General features: G+C 48.0%; 1 protein-coding gene across 2 annotated transcripts in view; it reads right to left on the reverse strand.

Annotated features, from left to right (window-relative positions):
* vps50 (VPS50 EARP/GARPII complex subunit) overlaps positions 1 to 19,701 on the reverse strand; it is a 103,535-nt gene that overhangs the window by 17,784 nt on the left and 66,050 nt on the right. Inside the window, exons 21-24 of one of the 2 annotated variants that reach the window (XM_056582123.1) lie at positions 19,450 to 19,571; positions 15,747 to 15,824; positions 14,352 to 14,432; positions 377 to 525 (exon numbers count right to left, since the gene is read on the reverse strand). In XM_056582123.1, coding sequence (XP_056438098.1) covers positions 377 to 525; positions 14,352 to 14,432; positions 15,747 to 15,824; positions 19,450 to 19,571 — 430 coding nt within the window. The remainder of the gene's footprint in view (positions 1 to 376; positions 526 to 14,351; positions 14,433 to 15,746; positions 15,825 to 19,449; positions 19,572 to 19,701) is intronic. The other variant, XM_056582124.1, reaches the window with a different exon arrangement.

The following is a 19,701-nucleotide window of genomic DNA, read 5'->3' on the forward strand; positions in this document are numbered from 1 at the left end:
CAACCACCCCTCCCACACACACACACGGTTTATACATTAATTTATGAAACCATTCAAAGTTCCCACGTGAAGCTTTTTTCACACGCCTCGCTTGCTGTCAGAATAGTTTGAAAAAGGTTTGATTTTAATGTTTGATGAGCACCGTGGAAGAAGGGTTAGGGTTATTCCAAGAGGATGGTTTGCAGGAAGGGGGAAGGGAGAGTGTATTGGCTAGGGTGCTCCGCCCGCAGTTCAAGGGTACTGGGTTCGATCCCCAACGTCCCCAGTCCATCTAGAGCATCCTTGAGCAGGATGGCTGAGGTCCACCCTGCTCCCTCTATAATAAACTGTGAATCCACCTGAGGTCGCGGACTAAACACTAGTCCGTTTTACTCACAGAGACTCTGTTGCTACGACCCTCTGAGCCAAGCCATACAGGGTCCCACTTTTGGTGAGGACCACCAGTTGGCTGAGGTGGGGGGTGGGCACCTTCTCCTTTCGGTCCTCCACCTGCCCGTGGACCCCCGCGCTCTCCCCTGAGGACTCCTGGGGGGAGGGGAGAAGAGAGAGAGACAGAAAATGTTAGCCCTGAAAAAAATAAAAGCAATGAAATAAAGCAGAAACCCATTCAAGTGTGCAAACTTGGCCACATTTTAGATTGTTGACTAAAAGCACATTTAGGCAAGGCAACTTTATTTATGTAGCACTTTTCATTCAAGGGCGCAACACTTTTTCTTTGATGCACTTTTCATACATACTCTATCAGAAATCGCATGGCCAAAAATAATCTTGTTTTACATGAGACCCTCTCTCTCTCTCCTTCTCTCGCTCCACCTACTGTCTTATCTCCGTGTCCCTTTCTTTTAATATCGGGCTAAACGAATGGCCTGCAATCCATCATGACAATACCGACCGCACACCCGAGGCTATTAAAATCCATAAGGGCCGAAGATCCTACTGAGCGAGGGGATGTATGCCTCTCGCCAATCACCTGGGTAAACTGTGAAACCGCACAGGTCTTCAGTACGATCAATGGCAATCACTGGGGTCATAAAGGCCTTGGGGGAGGACCATCTTTGTGTGTGTGTGTGTGTGTGTGTGTGTCTGTGTGTGTGTGTGTTTGTGTGCGTGTGTGTGTGTGTGTCATAATCCCGTTTCACTACAGTGTTCTCCTGTTTATTCAAGCTCCAATCTAGTGAAACAGTGCTATTACTTTAGCATACAGTGCTATTTTCTATTGTAGCATAAGACCCTAGAGTTGGAGATAGAAAATAATTACATATTGACTGTTAATGTTTTCTTTGACACTGTGTATTCCTGTGCTTGTGTGCGCCTCGCATGTGTGTGTGTGTGTGTGTGTGTGTGTGTGTGTGTGTGTGTGTGTGAAAAATGTTTGTTGGACTAACCGTGAGTCACTAAAGGTTACTCTGTCAAAGTCAGCCATATGGGACCAGCAAAAAGGTATGATTGTACTGCTACTCCACTAAAGGACTGGAACCTTGACTTTGTTTCAGTCGAGAGACACCGATGAACGTTAAAAGGAGAGTGATGCAATGATGCAGCGGTTAACAATAAAAGAACCCTCCCCGCGAAGGGCCAAAGGACAGTGAGGGTTGGCACGTTGACATGTATGAGCAAGCCAGAAGACTGCACCACATACTGAGGAGATCTCAATGAGAACATGACCACTTGCCTCGTTAAACAAGGGTCAGCGGTGTACCGATTAAAAATAAAGCTGGTTCAATCCACAGAGATCAGTCCTGCATCAGGCTTTGAAGAAAAGATTGTGAAGGGACATTTGTGATCAGTAATAAGTTCTCTAAGTTTTGATGTCAAACAATACAGGTTGCACCCATTTTAGATGTAACCTTGACACCGGATTGCGATGAGATGCACTCTAATATGCATAACAAGGCAGCAGCCGGCCTGGAGTGTCTCCTTCATGTTAATTAGATGTTGTCTATCCACAAATGTATGCTCCCAAAAGCCAACAGGGTTTGACGCAAGCGCATTAACATATTGTGTTGCTGTTGCCTTTCAGTGCTCCTAAATCACACCAAGTGTTGAGGCCGCGGGAGTTCAACCCTGTTGCAGAGAACTGAATTCATGCCAACGGCTTGAATTTGTAGGTTCTCGTTGCATTTATTTTCCTTTCAAAAAATTTCCGCACAGATGTATCAAAAGAGAACAAGATTAAAACGATTACTACTTTCCGTACATCATTTGCCAGAAATAAGAGATTTAACTTCCTTCTATTATTTGTCTTCATAATCCTTTGGCAAATAGGTTGCAATGAGAGGGAGAAGCATTGCATCGGGGGTTGCTAGGTGCTGGGTCGTCAGTGGAACAAGGCCGCAAAACCATTATGCATGTTGTAAGGCACAATTAAAAAATGATTATCCTAAACACCACAATTGCAGGGTTTACGCAATGGAAATCATAGTGTTGAGCTAGATATAGAGAAGCATGCGTTTACTGTCATCATCCGACCACAAGACAAATGAGTTTGCTAAATGGAAAATACACCCAATTAGTTGAAAATGCCAGCAAACCAAGTTATATAGACGGGGGGGTTAGAGATAATAAGTCTTCCACTGTCATAATTGAGCTTGTTAGTATATGGGATTAATTATTTTTTGTACAATACGTAAGCAATTTTTTCTTCAGAAATGGAAAAGATTTTTAAATCAATCGCGTGTTTGTGGAGGCTTAGAAGAACTTCCATTTTGTGTGGCAGAGAGCAGCATGCCATCGACATAGCCGACGTCCTTCCCTCATCTATATCGGTTGCTATGTACAGACGTGATGTGTGAAGAGTGTGTGGCTATAAAAGTGTGTTTCTGTTACCAATATAGTGACGTTCTTGCCTAAAATTCAAACAAACTGCAGATAGGAACACTTCCACAACACATCCGTCCATCTGAGAGGCATGAATGGTGTTTATTCACCGCTACCGTCAAATAAACACAAATACATGAGGTGGAAGTGCTTAGCCAGCAGTACGGATACTCCATTGTGAAGACGGTGGGGATTTCTCGCACACAAGCCACCCATGATTGGAATAACGGAGTTTCAATAACACTATACCGACGATTGCTTCTGCTAAAAAGAAAAAAACGGCCGAGTTGCTGCCTAGTAAAAGCCAAAGGCGATGCAGAAAACATTATAAAAACGATTCATCAAAGCACAATGTATCAGCATATATGAATCAGATTCACAGATAAAGCAGCTATTCTGGAGAATTAACCGATCAGCCCCGAGGGCTAATTACAAATGCCTTTGTGAAGCGCACATAAGAAGGTCAACGGAGGGAGCGAGCCCGTCTTTCGCTCATCGCGTTCCTTCCGAGCCCGGGGCCGTTTCCCAGAGCTTTGTCCGAGAGTCAGCGTTGTGTGGTCTTCCGAGGAAATCGAAAAGCGAAAATGAGGGGCCCACAAAATAAAGTAAACGGAAATCGTGGCATGATCTGAATTCATCTCTGTACTGGTGGCTTTCATTTAAAAACACATTACACACCGCTAATACGACAGCGCCGCGGGGAAGACTATCAAATAAATTACCGAAAGGCCTCGCAATTAAAACCCATGTGCAACACAATCTCCAGGGAAAGGCTTCTTTTAATTATTATTAAGTACTAGAGGTGGGAAGTGCTGACGGGACTAACGTAACACAGTGTGCCTGGGAGCTGAATGCCAGCTTGGTACGGCATTTGGAAATACATGAGTAAGGCCGAGATTCCTTTGGTGAGTAAAATAACTCAAGACATACCAAAGAAAGGTATGTCGTTAACCGCAGTTCTTTATTCACAGTTCAGTAGTGTTAATTTACTGGTCCACGGTCGTAAAACCTTAATACTTTTATGATCTTTGTCAATATAAGATATGCTTCCCTATAAAACTCACAGCGCAGATGTTCTCTGGGGAGAGATAATCCGGGGGAAAAAACACGACCAAAGCAAATTTATTGGTACTTTTTTCGTTCTATGAAGAGGGATTGTCAGATATAAGAAAACTTTCCGAGACATTGTGTGGGTCCAAAGTTCCAGTCGGGACAATCAGTCTTCTTGCAGTGAGCCAAGAATAGGATTTCAATGGTGTAATTTGGGACAATGTTAAGTTTTATTTTTTAAATGGCTACATTTTTCCTGCTTCTTCGTTTTACATATTTTAGTGTGAAAAGACGAGTGAGCAAGCGATGGCAGGCATATTCTTAAATTCTACTAACCCCAAAAAAATAAATCTAAAACTACATAAATTTGCCTCTGAATTCATTGCTAACAATGATACATGCAATATTTAGCATGCCATTTGGTTAACATTTAATTGATGTCTTGTGCGCGCAGCAATAAGTGTTACTCCCATGCTCTACCAGTTGAGCTCGACACGATATTGATGCTAACTTTTGTGTAATTATTATGACTGATGGCTGGTTTAATGATCCAACACTGAATCTCTGATAGAAGTGGGATGTCAGAATAAAGCATTTCAGGATGTTTTTCCAGAAAACAGCAGATGACAAAGAGAACCCATAGTGAAGAAAAAGTTTCTGGTGAAACAGTACTGGCACTGGAATTATGAGCAATAAATCACCGGTCAACATCTGGGCTGGAGTAATAACTATTTAGTGGACAGGTTCCCTGTTGATCTTAATAAATAATCGCCTTAATAAATAATAAATTGATTATTAATAACGTTTTTGTTATGATGAAGTATGCAATATGTCAAAAGCCACTCCCGCTTTTCCCAGCCAATCCTAAGGCAGGATAACATTGTGTCAAGGGATTCGAATGGCAGCTCAAATGTTCTGGGTTCGAACCCTAATCGATTTAGGCATTCTTGAGCAAGACCCCTCATATTTGTTATCCACTCTTTCACGCTCTGGATAAAAGCATCTGCTAAATAACTAAATACTAGTAAATCTACCCCGGCCCCCCAGATAAATGTCCCTCCCCCTTACGTCTCCTGGACGATTTCTCTGTCGAAAATAAAAGCTGCAGTCCAGCAAAGGAGAAGCTATGTCACTCACGTCTCTGAGCCATGCTCTGTTCGTACAACAGAACCATGGGACAATCACCCAATCAATCCCTGGTCCTACTGTCCTCATACATCTCTAGCCATCTGCCATTGCAACAAACTATATGTCCCCATGTGACTAAATGCAGTTACATCTTGATGATATATAATCCGAGTAGGCTCACAAACCTCAACCACGCCGCTTTCTCACTCCCCGCCGAGGGAATCGACCGGTTTATAATCAATCAGATCTCAGGGTGTGAGGAAAGAGCTGACGACAAGATCGTGGCCTGCTGAAGATTGATGCGGTTTACACAGGTATAAAAAACATTCCACAGCTCAAAGAAGGAGCAAGGGAGAGGGGTAGAGCTTTGGATTCGGGGGCAGAGGGTAGCTACTCCTAAAAGACGCTTCCACAGTTTTAGGAAGAATACTAAGTGCGAGAGGGAAATGTCCGCACTGAATACTCTTGCTTGAATAAATGCGTGGCAGAACAGTGTCGAACATTCATCGGAGGCCAAACCATAATTGAATGATGTCCTTTGGCAATTGCTATTCTGCCAAACAAACTGCCCCCCCAAGAGTCTCAAATGTCAGTTTTGATATGGCTCAATAGCAGCCGTAACTGTGTTGTTCAAAAACATTAATTACCTCCTTAAAGGGCAACACATCGGTGATGCAATAAGTGATATATATTATATATATATATATGTATATATAAAAATAAACACACACACACACACATATATAATACCTCAGGCCAAAAATAACAACCCATGGGCAAAGTAAGGCATCAAAGGTAGCAATGATTTCCCACCATGTGTGTCATGATTGAGAGGAGCACTGCAAGTGGCCGTGAAAACAACAGTTGCCCAGGGAGAGGGATGACTACCCAGGCTAAGACACGAGGGAGCCGGAGACCAAACAGAGACACAGAGAGAGGGAGAAAGCGAGAGAAAGAGAGAGAAAGAGAAATAGAAAGAGGAGGAGAGAGACTGCTGATAATTACAGACCGGGCTCACGGCTGTAGTTCTGACAGGGGAATTCTCCCCCCACCCAGATCAAAGCACAGAGGGACACGATATCTTTGTTAGCCCGTTTGAACGAAAAATAAAAAGGTTTTAATTAGATGGAGCGAGGGAGATAGAGTTGTATGTGTTGCGTGTTGCTGGGTTGTTGCCGTTTCCCTCCGAGGAGAGGCAGTATAATGAGTTTCTGTCATTTACCGCCGTGCTCCTGTGGGATGGCTAATCTTCCCTTCACAGATGCTTAGGGTGAGGATAGGCAGACGCGGCGCTGGTCCAGAATTCCAACACGGAGGAGGCCCTCTGCGTCCGCAGGGAGCCGTTCCCAGGGAGTGTGTTCATCCAAGCCAGAGCTGGCCCTTTGTTTTTTACTAGGGTTTGTTTCATTGCTCAATTTACGATGGGTGTTATTGAGGGGGAGGGAAGAAAAATCTTCCACTTAAACAGCAAATACTTGCGGTAGTAGAAATTGGAAATAAATATCTCGCCACCTTGACCTCCAGCCTCCTTCAACACCACCAGCTCCCTCCCTCCCTCCCTCCCTCCCCTCCCCTCCCCTCCAGCCCAATGGCACGAAACACAGCCCTCCTAGGGCCTGCGGCGGCGGTCCGTGAGCCGCCCGGTGTTCCTGATGGTTTTGGCGGTGGGAGGTGTCCCCGGGCCCTCTGGTGCTCCAGTGTTTATACTTCAAACCGCCGCCGTCGGAATTCCAGGGCCAATAAATTAGACTTTGCACTCAGAACCCTCGGTCTCTCTGGCTCTCATTCGGAGGGGGGAGGATGCTGAGGCATGCCGTTCCTGCTTGCTGAAACTGCGTTATTTTCCGGGCTGGAGGGTTTGCTTTGGGTGTCAGTCAGGTCACTTGTTTGTGGGCAGACCTTCTCCTAATCTCCTAAGCACCGTCTGGATCAGGGCTTTGGTTACCCAACACCTATTTAGCGGCTACTACTAAGATACCCGCACAGCCAAGCCAAATTGAGTAGAATTGGATTGATTAAAATAATCCTTGGAAAAGATTGTAAAATAGTTTATTCAAGTTTCCCAAGACCCCTTAACCCGAAACGGAGACCCTTCATCCGCAAAGGCTGCTGAACTTTGACAGCCTTATGAGTCAATAATCCCCCATTAAGCGACGCAAGCCTTCAGCTAAGCAGTGCATGGTGACGATCTGTCCTAATGCCTCCCAATCAGTCGGCGGGGTGGATGGCTTATTTCCTCTCTATTCCGGCCCAGGGCCCCCAGTGCCAAACATGGGGGGGGGGGGGGAGATGTGTGTGGGGTATGTGTCTTGGGAGTCAGGAAATTACTTTCAAGGGGATCCCATCGCCGCCAATTGTCATCCGTCCTTATCCGAGAAACGTGTTTCCCATTAGATAAGTGTCAAACGGAATTAGAGGCATGGTGTGTGGTGTGTGACGGGCTGTGTGTTCCCCCCTCCCCCCCCCCACCGGTCCCCTGGCACCTGGTGCAGAGGCGCAACATCGCCGCCGCTGCCGGTATTGCATACGAGATACAAATTGTCCCCTCTTGGGAGTAAGACCCTGGGAAGGGGGGGGCTACGGAGTGTGTCGACGGCGAAAACATTCTCAGCCAAGCCTCTTACTTTGGGGGGGCTGCAGTGAGTCATCACACAGCACTTGGGGAGAAGTTTGAAGACGGATGAAGCGTTGGAGCGTGAAGAGCGTGTACATCAGAAGCAGCTGCGCCCTCGTTAGAGCGGAGGTGACATGTAGTCACCCTGGTCAATAGAAGCTCCCAGCACTGCACTCATAGACAATAACAGATGTGCATAACGGTATGTGTGTCTGAGTGCGTAAGTGTATATGTGTCTATGGGTGTGTGTGTTTGTGACTTTACGTGTGTGTGTTTGTGACTTTACGTGTGTGTGTGTGTATGTGTCTATACGTGTGTGTGTATGTGTCTATACGTGTGTGTGTATGTGTCTATACGTGTGTGTGTGTGTATGTGTCTATACGTGTGTGTGTGTGTGTGTGTGTGTGTGTGTGTGTGTGTGTGTGTGTGTGTGTGTGTGTGTGTGTGTGTGTGTGTGTGTGTGTGTGTGTGTGTGTGTGTGTGTACAGGATGTGCCGGTACACGTGTGCGTGTACTGCATGTATGCCTTTACAGTATGTATGTATGTATGTATACTGTGCGCCTCTGCAGTGTCAGTGTGGGGGTGTTTACCGATGCGGGAACACCAGAGACTACCATCAGCCAGACCCCCTGCAGAAATGTCAGAACCATCGTAGCCCTGCCAGCCACAATATGAACAACAATCTGGGCTGGCTCCCTCCCTTATGATCCACCCTCTCTGCTGAACATCGGCTTTGGCAAAGGCTGAAATCCTTGGCAGGGAGACGGACAGGAGATCACGGCACTACCCTGCAGCAAGGACTGGGGGGTGGGGTTGACGTGGGTGGTGGGGTGGCTGGGGGGGGGGAGAGAGCGGACACTGACAGGTCCTCGGCCGAGAAGCACAGAGGTAATGATTGTGTGTAGCGTGGGGTGGGGTGTGTGTGTGTGTGTGTGTGTTTGCCCGCTGCGATTGGCAGCCAAGCGCAAATCCCGCCAGGAGCGAGGCCGTCTGTGCCAGTTGGGCCTAGCCGGCTGTGCCAAGTTAAGAGAGCCAAAACCTCAGCCCCCAGCCACATGCTTTGGGATAATCCCCCCCCCCCCCCCCGCGCTGGTCAATCCCCGACAGTGGTGGGTGGAAGTGTGGAAACCTCTGCCCACCTCAACCCCAGTGTGTGAGTGTGTGCGTACAGAAAGTGATCGAGATAGAAGAAGGACCATGTGTCACTCCGAGCACGTTTTAGGCTTATCTGTGCATACAGCTTTGCTACTTTTGTGTCCTTCGAGCGGCCCCGTGGTTCTCAGTGTGTTCTTCAGTGTGCTGCTATGGCACGCTGGCTGTAACAGTGCGAGAGTCAACAGGGAGATCACCGCCATTCCTATGCAGCCCTCCGATCCCCTTCTGAGCCCCCTTGCCGCGGACTGAATTGAATATCAATACACCAACTAATGAGTCAGCATTAGTCTCTAATGCGCGCGCGCATACACACACACACACACACACACACACACACACACACACACACACACACACACACACACACACACACACACACACACACACACACACACACACACACACACACACACACACACACACACAGCAAGGTGTAGTCCCATTCGCCGATATGCCAGCCATTGAACCATGGATATCACAAACTTATTTTCAGCACTAAGATAACAAGCCGTGTGCCTGCAACGTCACAGCCAATCAGAAAAGCCGGTGGTGTCCAGGACCAGACGTGAGTAGTAGTGGTGAGCCACTTAGAGATTGGAGGCGAGTGGCCAAATGGGTGGGATATAATCAGCACACACGCAGATAATCACCACAGGGAAGAGGAGGAGGGAAATTAAGTTAAGAAGGGATGGGAGTAAAGTGCTATGACAGTTTTAGATCTCTGTAGAAAAAGTTGAAGGGAACATTATGAAATTGGAAGAAAGTAAATTAAAAGAAAAGAGACAAGGCCGGCCTTGGGGTAAAAGGGAAGAGTAAAAATAATACTTAAAAAGGAAGAGATAAAAGTTTAAAAACAAGAAGAAAAAAGAAGAAAGTATGCCAACAGGGGAAAGAGATCACAGCTTTAATAAGGGAGCAGGGTGGGACGGCTCGGCCTCATGGTCTGTTACCCCCCCCCCCCTGCCTGAGTGATGGCTGTTAATGGCTCTTAATGACTGTCCCGTCAGATCATCCGTCTGGCGGCGACCCTACGGCCGCAGGCAGGCTGCACGACGCCGTCTCCTTGACAGGCAGAGACCTCCCCAAAAAGGACTGAGCTATTATTAAGCGCGGCACTGGCAAATGATTAGCCGTACTAATTGGGAGTTCCGGCAGATTCGTGCTCGATTAAAACCGACGTAACAAAAAGACGCGTGACCGGACTGCAAGGTGGATGAGGTAAGGTTTGCACAACCCGCGTTTGCTTCCGATGAACGCACACGTTTGCAGTCCCTCCTTTACGCTATACGGTATGAACGCAATGAGTCATGGAGAGGGACTCTGATGCCACCAAAGGAATCTCTTGCATGAATTCCCAAAATAATACCAGCGTGAAAACTGCAGACAGATATTATCAGCCGAGATGAGAGCGGCCCCGGGGTCTAGAAGGAGCGTCGGAGAACACGACCCACTGCTCTCCGGCGCTGCTCCCCGCTACACATATTCAGAGACAGGACTTTAGAGACAGAAGAAAAATAGAACAAAGGATCTGTCAGGGGAGAGGGTTTTTGGGTCGGAGAGAGAGAGAGAGAGAGAGAGAGAGAGAGAGAGAGAGAGAGAGAGAGAGAGAGAGAGAGAGAGAGAGAGAGAGAGAGAGAGAGAGAGAGAGAGAGAGAGAGAGAGAGAGAGAGAGAGAGAAGAAAAACAATATTTTGAGTCCGCTGAAAGCAAGCAAACAGAAAGGAGAGTGAGGACAGAGCAAGATGGCGTCGCAGTGAAAGAGCTCCGCTAGCCCACCACTATTTACTTAAATTTCATACATTATAGTACACTCATTTTGGTCAAATCAGCTTCCTAAGTAACTCAGAGTCGCCGAGAGAGTTTACTTGAACCCCAAAGTATTTCAAAGGCCAGGCAACGGGCCGCATGTCGACCAGTCATAGTTTGCCTCCGAACGGCGATGCGGAAACTACTAGCTCATTACAACAAAGAGAGAGCGACCAAACCACACCGAACATGGATCATCATCTGTATGCCGAGATATGCAGGAGATATTGGAACCATCAAGCGGGAAAGCCAGGGCAGAGGCTCCTTCTGGTGTCTCCGCATCGCCCCCGCGCCACGCTCGGGGCGGGCTAAACGACCCGCGGACCCCAGCCGTCACGACGGAGGCCGGGTCTGCTGCCTGCCGGCCGCCCGGTGGGGGACTGGGAGTAATTACCACCGCCTGGTTGGTTGGAATCAACGGGTCGATGAGCTAATCCCGGGGGATAACGACGTGACGGGCGGCGGGCGGTGCTGGATGAAAGAAACTCTGGGATTTCGTGGGACGAATTGGAATTTGGTGTGCGTGCGTTTACTTTGATAATGTGCGTGTACAAATGACATCTACACCCGCTGCTGTTTTGTATGCGCGCGTGTGTGTGTGTGTCTGTGTCGTTACATACAGGGCAGGGATGTGATGAGTGTAAACGTGAGAGGGGTCTGGTAATCCACACGCCCCCGCATCTCATCAGACGGTGGGAATCGGAAATGACGGGTGATGAATTCACGCGGCAAAACCGCATCGCACGAGTGATCGGGAAATTAACGCTAGGGTTTCTATATCGACCATCTCGCGCCGGCGACAAAAGACCATCAACTCCCCAATTCCCGACTTCGTTCCCGTCGATGGGACGGGAACGGGACGCGTGTGAAATTGATGGTGTATAATATGTGCTTGCGACCTGTGTGTGTTTCATATTAGAGGGGGTATCTGTAGCAGACAGAGAGGAGGGCTGGGCAGAGGAATGGAATTAAGAATAATAAAAAAAATAACGTGTTTCGATGGGCGGCCAACTGAATGATTTATCAAGATGAGCTAAAATGGCACTGTGGGAAAGATGGTCTAAAAGCTTTTGGTAATACTTCAGGGATAAACGAGCATGACTATCTCCCACTCCTCCCCCCCCCCCCCCAATCTCTCTCTCTCTCTCTCTTGCTTTACCCCTCTCTCTCTCTCCCCCTCTCGCTCTCCCCCTCTCACTCTACCCCTCTCGCTCATTCTGCCACCTCTGGAGAGCGTTTTAAATAGCTCTTAATCAGTCAGTCTGGAATGGATGCCACGTGATAACATTAAGCCAAGATTGTGGGTGTGTGTCTGTCCGTGTGTGTGCGTGTGTGCGTGTGTAAATTAAATGCAATTGGGCCTCCTTAGAAAATCCCCTGATTCTCTTAAGTTCACTCACACACACACAGACCCACACCCACACATATACAGAGCCGAGCCTAATGTTATCACATGGCAACTGCTAACAAGCCCAGAGACAGGACCACAGTCATGCCATCACCATAGAGATGTCCCACACACAAAGAACTCCACAGTCAACCACACACACGCACACACCTTTTCAACCACCATTTTTTATCTCTACCTGGTGAATCCTTCTCATCTCTCTCTTCAACAGAATCAACACCCCTTCATCTCCCTGGGCAAAGAGAATTGGCACATTGCAGTGCACAGAGAATGGACCACCCCCCCCCCCCCCCACCCAATTCTCTGTACTGCCCCCACACTGTCAACTAGCATGCTTCTAACCAACAACCCACCTTAGCGGCTACGCTACACTGCTGCCTAAAGCCGTAGGGACGAGCAGAAAGGATCTGCTCTGTGAGGAGCGCTGACGCCGCCGTCTGTGACTGCCTTCACCTCACCCAGTGAAGAAGAAGCTCCTGGTGTCGCCCATCTTATTGGTTTCTCTCCCTCCCACGCGGAGCTGTATGGGGACGGTCTGTGACGTCACGACCCGCCATTCCACCACAGCAAAGTCGACCCGCAGAGGATCCACACAACACAGTGGGGTTTTTTTTTATGACGGGTTTGCGATATGGATTTCCCTGCTGGGAATCGTTTAATATTTTTACTATTGCGTTCTTGGTGATGGTTAAAAAATAAATATCAAACGAGGTTGGGACGTGTGTCTGGGGAATGAATAAATAAATTATACCGAGCAATAAAAAAAGAGCAGGCTTTCTGCCCTTGCTTCACCCTCTGTGGTGTGAAGTACAATAAGCTCTGGGCTGGAGCTGGACCCATGCAGCGACGCTGCGATGATTACCATGGGAACCTGTCACTGGGATGTCAGTGAGGTTCACCTTGAGAAGCTTCCGTACCCTCCATCTAGATGGTGCTTATGTAATTCAGAGTGAATGAGCAACAAAAACGATACAAAAAACGGGTCATTTGCATGTAAAATATAAACAAAACAGGCCAAAGGTTATCCAAGCCAGATTGTTAAAAATTAATCCCAGTACAGCTGTATTGCTTCTGGTGCTCAGAGATGGAGATTGTTACTGAAAAATGACACAGCTTTATAGACCTAAAGATAGGAGAGGCAATTTTGTGCGAACTTGACAGAGTAAGCAAGAATCTGAAAGTATCCAAGCGAAAAAATCCCAGACATCATTTCAGGCCCCCCTCCAATGCCTCTCCCCCCAAATACATGGCTGGCTCGCTGGTGTTGGTGCTAGGACTGCCTAGCCCCGGGGATGAATCAGACGCTCATGCGCAGTGGGTGCCGAAGCAGAGCGTGCGCTGATGGCCTGGTGGGTAGACCTATCACAGGCCATCCAATCATTTCCCTTCGGGCTTAATGATATAATTAGACGGGGGTATAACAGGCCTGCTGTTATACGCCATTTACACTGGTTTTTTTTAAGAATATTTGTCAGAGCATTAGATTCATTTGATTCAACGCATATGACAGAAAAGGCTTGGTAAATAAATTGCCTACCATAGCTATAAATTAAATTCCAGCTTCAACTTGCATGTAATTGTAAATTCTTCACAGTTCTGAATGTATGTGTTTCTTAATGGCCCTCCAGTCACGGTGAGTGACACCCTGTAGCCCTGGTGCCGCAGCAGATGTAAACCGGTATTGACAGCAGCTCCAGAAGGCCGGCTGACACAAAACGCACCAAAGAAATAATGGTGGGTGGAGACGAGGGGACTTGCCGGGTTGTTACCATCGAACATTAACACGAGGATCAAGACCTCTAAGAGGGGGAAAGATGGAGTTTTAATGGGATTTCTGTGCAACCACACACACCCACACAGAAACACAGAAACACACACACACACACACACACACACACACACACACACACCCACACACACTAATGTGTGTCCTATGTGGAAACTATCGCCCGGAGCTGTCTGTGTGTGTCTGCATTTACTGGTCAGAGAGAGACATTGATACATATAGGCAGAGACGGCGCAAAAAATAGAGAGAGAAGATTAGTCGAGCAGCAAAGGGATAATGATAACCCATAATGCTATGTGTCACCACACAGGTCATGGACACCATCCACTCAGACAATAAGACCACCCCCCCCCCCCTCCCATTCCCCACCGCACACACACACACACACACACACACACACACACACACACACACACACACACACACACACACACGCACACACACACACACACACACACAGACCGATACATGATAGATGGATGAAAAAACGTTATGCTATAAGGATAGAAGAGTGGGAGCGAGAACAGAGATAGAACAGGGTTCTAGAAGAGGCTATGGACGTGACATAGAACAGAAAGGGTCTTACCATGTCTATAAGGTTCTCCTGGATGCGGTTGAGGGTAGTTCTCAATCTGCTGCTGATGAGACCCAGACCTGACGACTCGTACTGTGACACACACACACACACACACACACACACACACACACACACACACACACAGTTAGCCAATTTACAACGCATCAACACATGAGGCAGGTGAGCTAAACACTATGGCTACATCATGTTTAGACATGTGTCTCTCCTACTAGGCTACTCTACAGGGGAAACACAGGTGGGCAGACACGATGAGGGACAGCGGTCAAAAGAAGGCATACCACACACACACACACACACACACACACACACACAACCACACACACAGAAACACACACAATAGACATGGAAGGAGAAGGTGACCGTGAGTATAGAGGGTAAATGCACAGCCAAACCACATCATGACACAACATTTGAGACTTTAATGTACAGCATTGGATTGGATTTTGATATCTGATTGATCTTCTTATTTTTCTTGGTCAGGGTCCACTTCTCAGACTCCCACCTTCTCAATTCTCAACAGCCGACCACATGTCAAGGGGTTTTTCTTTAAGGGGCATTCAGGGCAAAATCAGGATGACCTCGTGGCAAACAATCTGGCCCGTGGAGTTTCTCTCGTAAGCCCTGGTCACACCTGGCATTAGCATGCGTCCTGGGCGATCTGCTCACAGGTGACAGCTCACCAAGTAAGTGTCTCCGTTGACACCAGCTGTGAGCATGCGTCTCCACATGCATACTCAAGCGACCACTTGTGATTGGATCAAACTTCCCCGCTCTATATGCAAATGAACTCAGTCATCGTTTATTTTTGCGAAGACCAAATGTGTTTTTCTTTTAACCAATTTGAGGCAGCAAGTCTTCCGGAAATGAAAAGCTAAATAAGATCTTAAATAAATACAGACTATTCTAGAGGCTATTCCTTCCAAAACCAATTCGCTCAAGGTAGCACTTTGAGATTTCTGAATGTAAAGTGCTCTACAAATTAAATATATTATTATTATTATTAAGATGTTTGACGGATACGGAATATGTCCAAGACAAAGCAATCTTACGTGAATTGATCATTTTGATTTATTTTAATTTGAAGCCAGATGAGTACGTACTTCTGCTTACGCAGAGGATGTCAGTTGACTAATCGATGTGGCCACACAGGACACGTTCGCGGACAACACACGAAAGAATGTGGCGCCGTGCGGGCCCAGACCCCCCCCTTCCAAACGCGGCCCGGGCCAATCGGGCCAACGTGTCCTCAACGTGCCTGTGGTGCGTTCAGATCTGTTCTCAGAGCGGCTTGTTTGCCATCGGACCACCAAGACAACATGAGAATGCCGTAGTGTGAACAGGGCCAGGTGCTCCCCCCCCCCCCATGCCTACGCTCTCTCTTACCAGGCAGGCAGGTCCCACCACCCTAGCCCCGACCGTCTCTCTGCCGCTCTGGGAGAGCAGAGACGGGCTAGGGGCGGGCTGTCCGAGACCCATAGCAGCCAGAAAGAGAGGACACAGAGAACACACATACACACACAGAGCATGAATCACATGTGATGACATGGAGGATATTATGTTACATCATACACAATAATGATAAGGGCATACTGAACACAAAATAATGGCAACGGACATAATCACACGTATGCACACCGTGTCTATACTATGACTAACATAATGACTGTTCCTTTGGTCATTAAGGAGTCAGGAAATGAAGGAACAAGTGGGCGGATATCCTGCGGAAGGATGCTTACAAGTAGGATTCAAGGCATTGGGGATCTAACCATGTTTAGCCTACAGATGTAAATGCATTGAGCTAGCATTATCTGCCTGTTCCAGCCCTTTGAGACTGTAATAACTAAGAGGTCAACTAATCAATCGGACCAAACCTTTGGGCTGCGATTCAGACCCCCTGAGTAGCTCGCTGGGATATTAATTCCTCTGACAAACTACTCAACGCTAGTCTCACAAATCAGACATGAGATATCATCTACAGAACCTGGCCCTCTTTAATCGGGGCCGAGAGCATGTGATCACGGTGGACACAGACATAAACAGCGCTGGGTGTACGAGCGTGTTCTGTCAAAGGGAGCGAGCCGCCGGGCACCGAGGGCACGCGCAGAAGGCTTTGGGTTCCAAGGAGAAGTACAGCTTGGGAGAGGAGGGGGAAATGCAAAGCCAGCAGCGAGACGGCGGAGGCGAGGTGCATTGGCAAATGAGCTCGATGAGGTCTCGTCGTGTATGGGGGGGGGGGGGGGGGGGGGGGGCGTGGATGACAGGACTGCAGCATTCTGTCCGCCTCGGTTTGAGTATAAATTCAAGTTTCCTCCATCTGTGGTGGATGTGGATCCTTTTTTTTTTTTTTCAGCTTTAGGAATATTATGTACAGGTTCCATAACGTAAGGACACGAAAAAAGTACACAATGAAATCATTGAGTAATCACTTGTGTATTTACAGTTGTCAGCGCTGCCTGTTGCCTTCGCAACACCGAAACGTCCCAGATGTTTCAACGCAGGGAGATGATAATGTTTCACAGACTTAGCCGTAAGGTCGTAAGCCGTAAGTCAGAGTAGAAAGGATTTTGCAGCTGCAGGAACATCAAGGATGTTCCTGCAGTATGCGTATGAGTGTTATATCCGCTACAACTTAACTCCAAAGTTTTAGTGAATAAAGGGGTTTGGCGGCCAAGCCATTGACTTATTGTCTGAGTCGGTTATTGCAATCGCATGCGGCTAGAGACACAAATACAGCCACCGCAGCTTTTTGCTGGCTTAAATCTTAAAAACAGACAACCGGAGGCCACAAAACGAACGATGCTTGTCGCTTTATGGTATCCACTAGGCAGCGTCCTGCTCGCCGCAGACAGAAGGCCGACAGCGGATCCTGCGGCCATCACACACAACAAACATCACAATCTCACAGAGAGCCTATCCATCCAAGTCGGCCGCATTCCACTCGTTCCCCTTCTCCCTCTCATCTTCCCGCCATCCACTTACACCTCCCGACCCTTCATGACAACACAATGGCATGTAGCCACGATCTGCTCCCGGCAGCCTCCGCTATATCTCATCCTCTCTCCTCCATCCCTCTCCCTCACCTCTCCCACCTAGCACTACTCCTACCTCCCTCTTTCGCTCTTGTTTCTCCATCTCTCTCTCTCTCTCCTCATTCCTTCTTCTCCTCATCTCCCCCCTCCCTCCCTCTCCCGCATCCCTCCCTCTCCCCATCAGCCCATCCGTCTCCCGCTCCTCCCTAAAGCCTCTCGGCGCGGTGCCCGTGCCAGCCTTGGAACGGGCACAGGGGGGGGGCTTTGGAGGAGCTCCACGGCTCCTCAGCGGGGAACTTTTCATCTTTCTCAAAAATCGATGGGCTTCTAATAAGCATTTTTATTTTGCTGTAATCCCGGCTCTCTCCCTCCCTCCTCCTCCTACTCCTGGGGTGCTTTGCAGGCCAGATGATTGATGCAGATGGAGAACTTGAAGTGGCTCGCACCTAATGCATCTCAAGCGCTCGCGGTGCGACAGCGCCAGTACACACACACACACACACACACACACATAATGACGTATTTACCCTTTGGATTATTAATGGCGCTCGTTATATTCACCACTCAAGAACTCTGCGAACCCTAAGCTCTGTGCCAGCGGGGGGTGGGGGGCTGGGGGGGGTCGGGGGGTCACAGAAGGAGAGCGAGAGGGAGGGATGTTCCCAGGTCAAAGTGCGGGCATATGTGCATAACAATTTCACAACAATGGGGATTTTCCTTTTGGGTAAATATTCATGAAAATATTATCATTTCCGCGTGGATTCAGAGAGCCCATTATTGGGATAGTTGGGATTCAATATCGTATAATGAGGTACGGTGAAAGAAAGAGAGAGAGAGTGAGGGGGGGGGGGGGGGGGAGGAGAGAGAGAGAGAGAGAGAGAGAGAGAGAGAGAGAGAGAGAGAGAGAGAGAGAGAGAGAGAGAGAGAGAGAGAGAGAGAGAGACGGCGGAATTGCGAGAGGATGTTTCGACGCGGAACAGGAGAAGAGCAAAGAGAAAGGTACGATTACATATGATGAAAAACGCCAAATAGACACGAGGGCTAAAGATAAGCAGCTCGACGGATGAAGCGAGCGGGGGAATCGGCGTCTCACGTAGAGTGGCCTCATGGGCAGATACAAGTACAGAGCGACAGAGAAAGACCGAGAGAGAGCGACGATATATAGGGCTCAGATACGCTCAGGCCTTGCATAAAAAAATTAAAATAATAGAAAGGCCCTGACAATCTGTCAAGTTGCAACAGCGCTGTCCATTCCCGTACCATCTCCACTGCGACGCCGAGCAACACAGACAGTGGCAGCGGTGGGGGGCTCCGCTCGAACAAGCTTTGCCGACTCAACGGGACGAGGGAATCAGGGTTTGTTGCCACCGTGACTCATTCCCTAACTCCCCTTCAGGGACAGTAGTGCCACTTGTGCACTGTTGACAGCCTTCAGCGAGTGTGTGAGTAGAAAATAACTAAACACATCAACTGAATAAAGTTGCACTGAAATTGGAAAATTGCTGAGCACAGTGTCAAAGAAAGGACGATAGGATGAGAGGTTTATTGGATATTTTGACCAATGAGACACAAAACGATGAATAGGATGAATGGGAATAGCAAGAATAGGACAAGTTGCACTTCAATATGCAAAATGGGACGGTTGTGAGGACAAGCGACGAGGTCATTTCAGCGAAAGCAATCATCAAACAAATTTTTCCAGAGGATTGATATTTTTCAAAGGACGGGGATTTTGAACTCTGCATCACACCTTTGCAACGAATAAAGCAGTGCACAATAACGAGTAAGGTTTCACGAAAACCGTAGTGAGGAGTATAGTTGAAAGGGTAAATTAGCATTAAATTGAAATGTTAAAGAACATAATGAAAGGGTGTGAGAAAAAAAAAAGATAAAAGACTAAAGCGGGATTCAGCGTACTAAAGTGTTGTGGCCCACTGCGACCGCACTTGGATCTCGACCCCTGAATAATCTGCGCTCTGCGCACTCCAACAGAACCATGCACCCTGGCAGCTCTGTGAAACGCAGAGCAGAAGCGACAGCAGGGAGTGACTTCATACCATGTCGTTGCGTCCGAAGAAGGTGTAGACGGCGTACAGGTAGTAGTCGAACAGCTGCGACACACAGTGGATGACGTCGAAGGCGATGGGCTTCAGGATGTTCATCATCTGCATGTACTTGCCTGCAACACGGATGGGAAAACACCTGTTAGCGAGTCGAGCGGAACAAGTGCGTGCGTTGTCCATCTGTCACTTAGGCTTAGCGTAGCGTGTGCTATGAGCTGGGGGTTCCCACACGTGTTCACGCCGTGT

Source organism: Gadus chalcogrammus, chromosome 22 (genome assembly GCF_026213295.1).
Source record: "Gadus chalcogrammus isolate NIFS_2021 chromosome 22, NIFS_Gcha_1.0, whole genome shotgun sequence".
NCBI classification, from domain to species: domain Eukaryota; kingdom Metazoa; phylum Chordata; class Actinopteri; order Gadiformes; family Gadidae; genus Gadus; species Gadus chalcogrammus.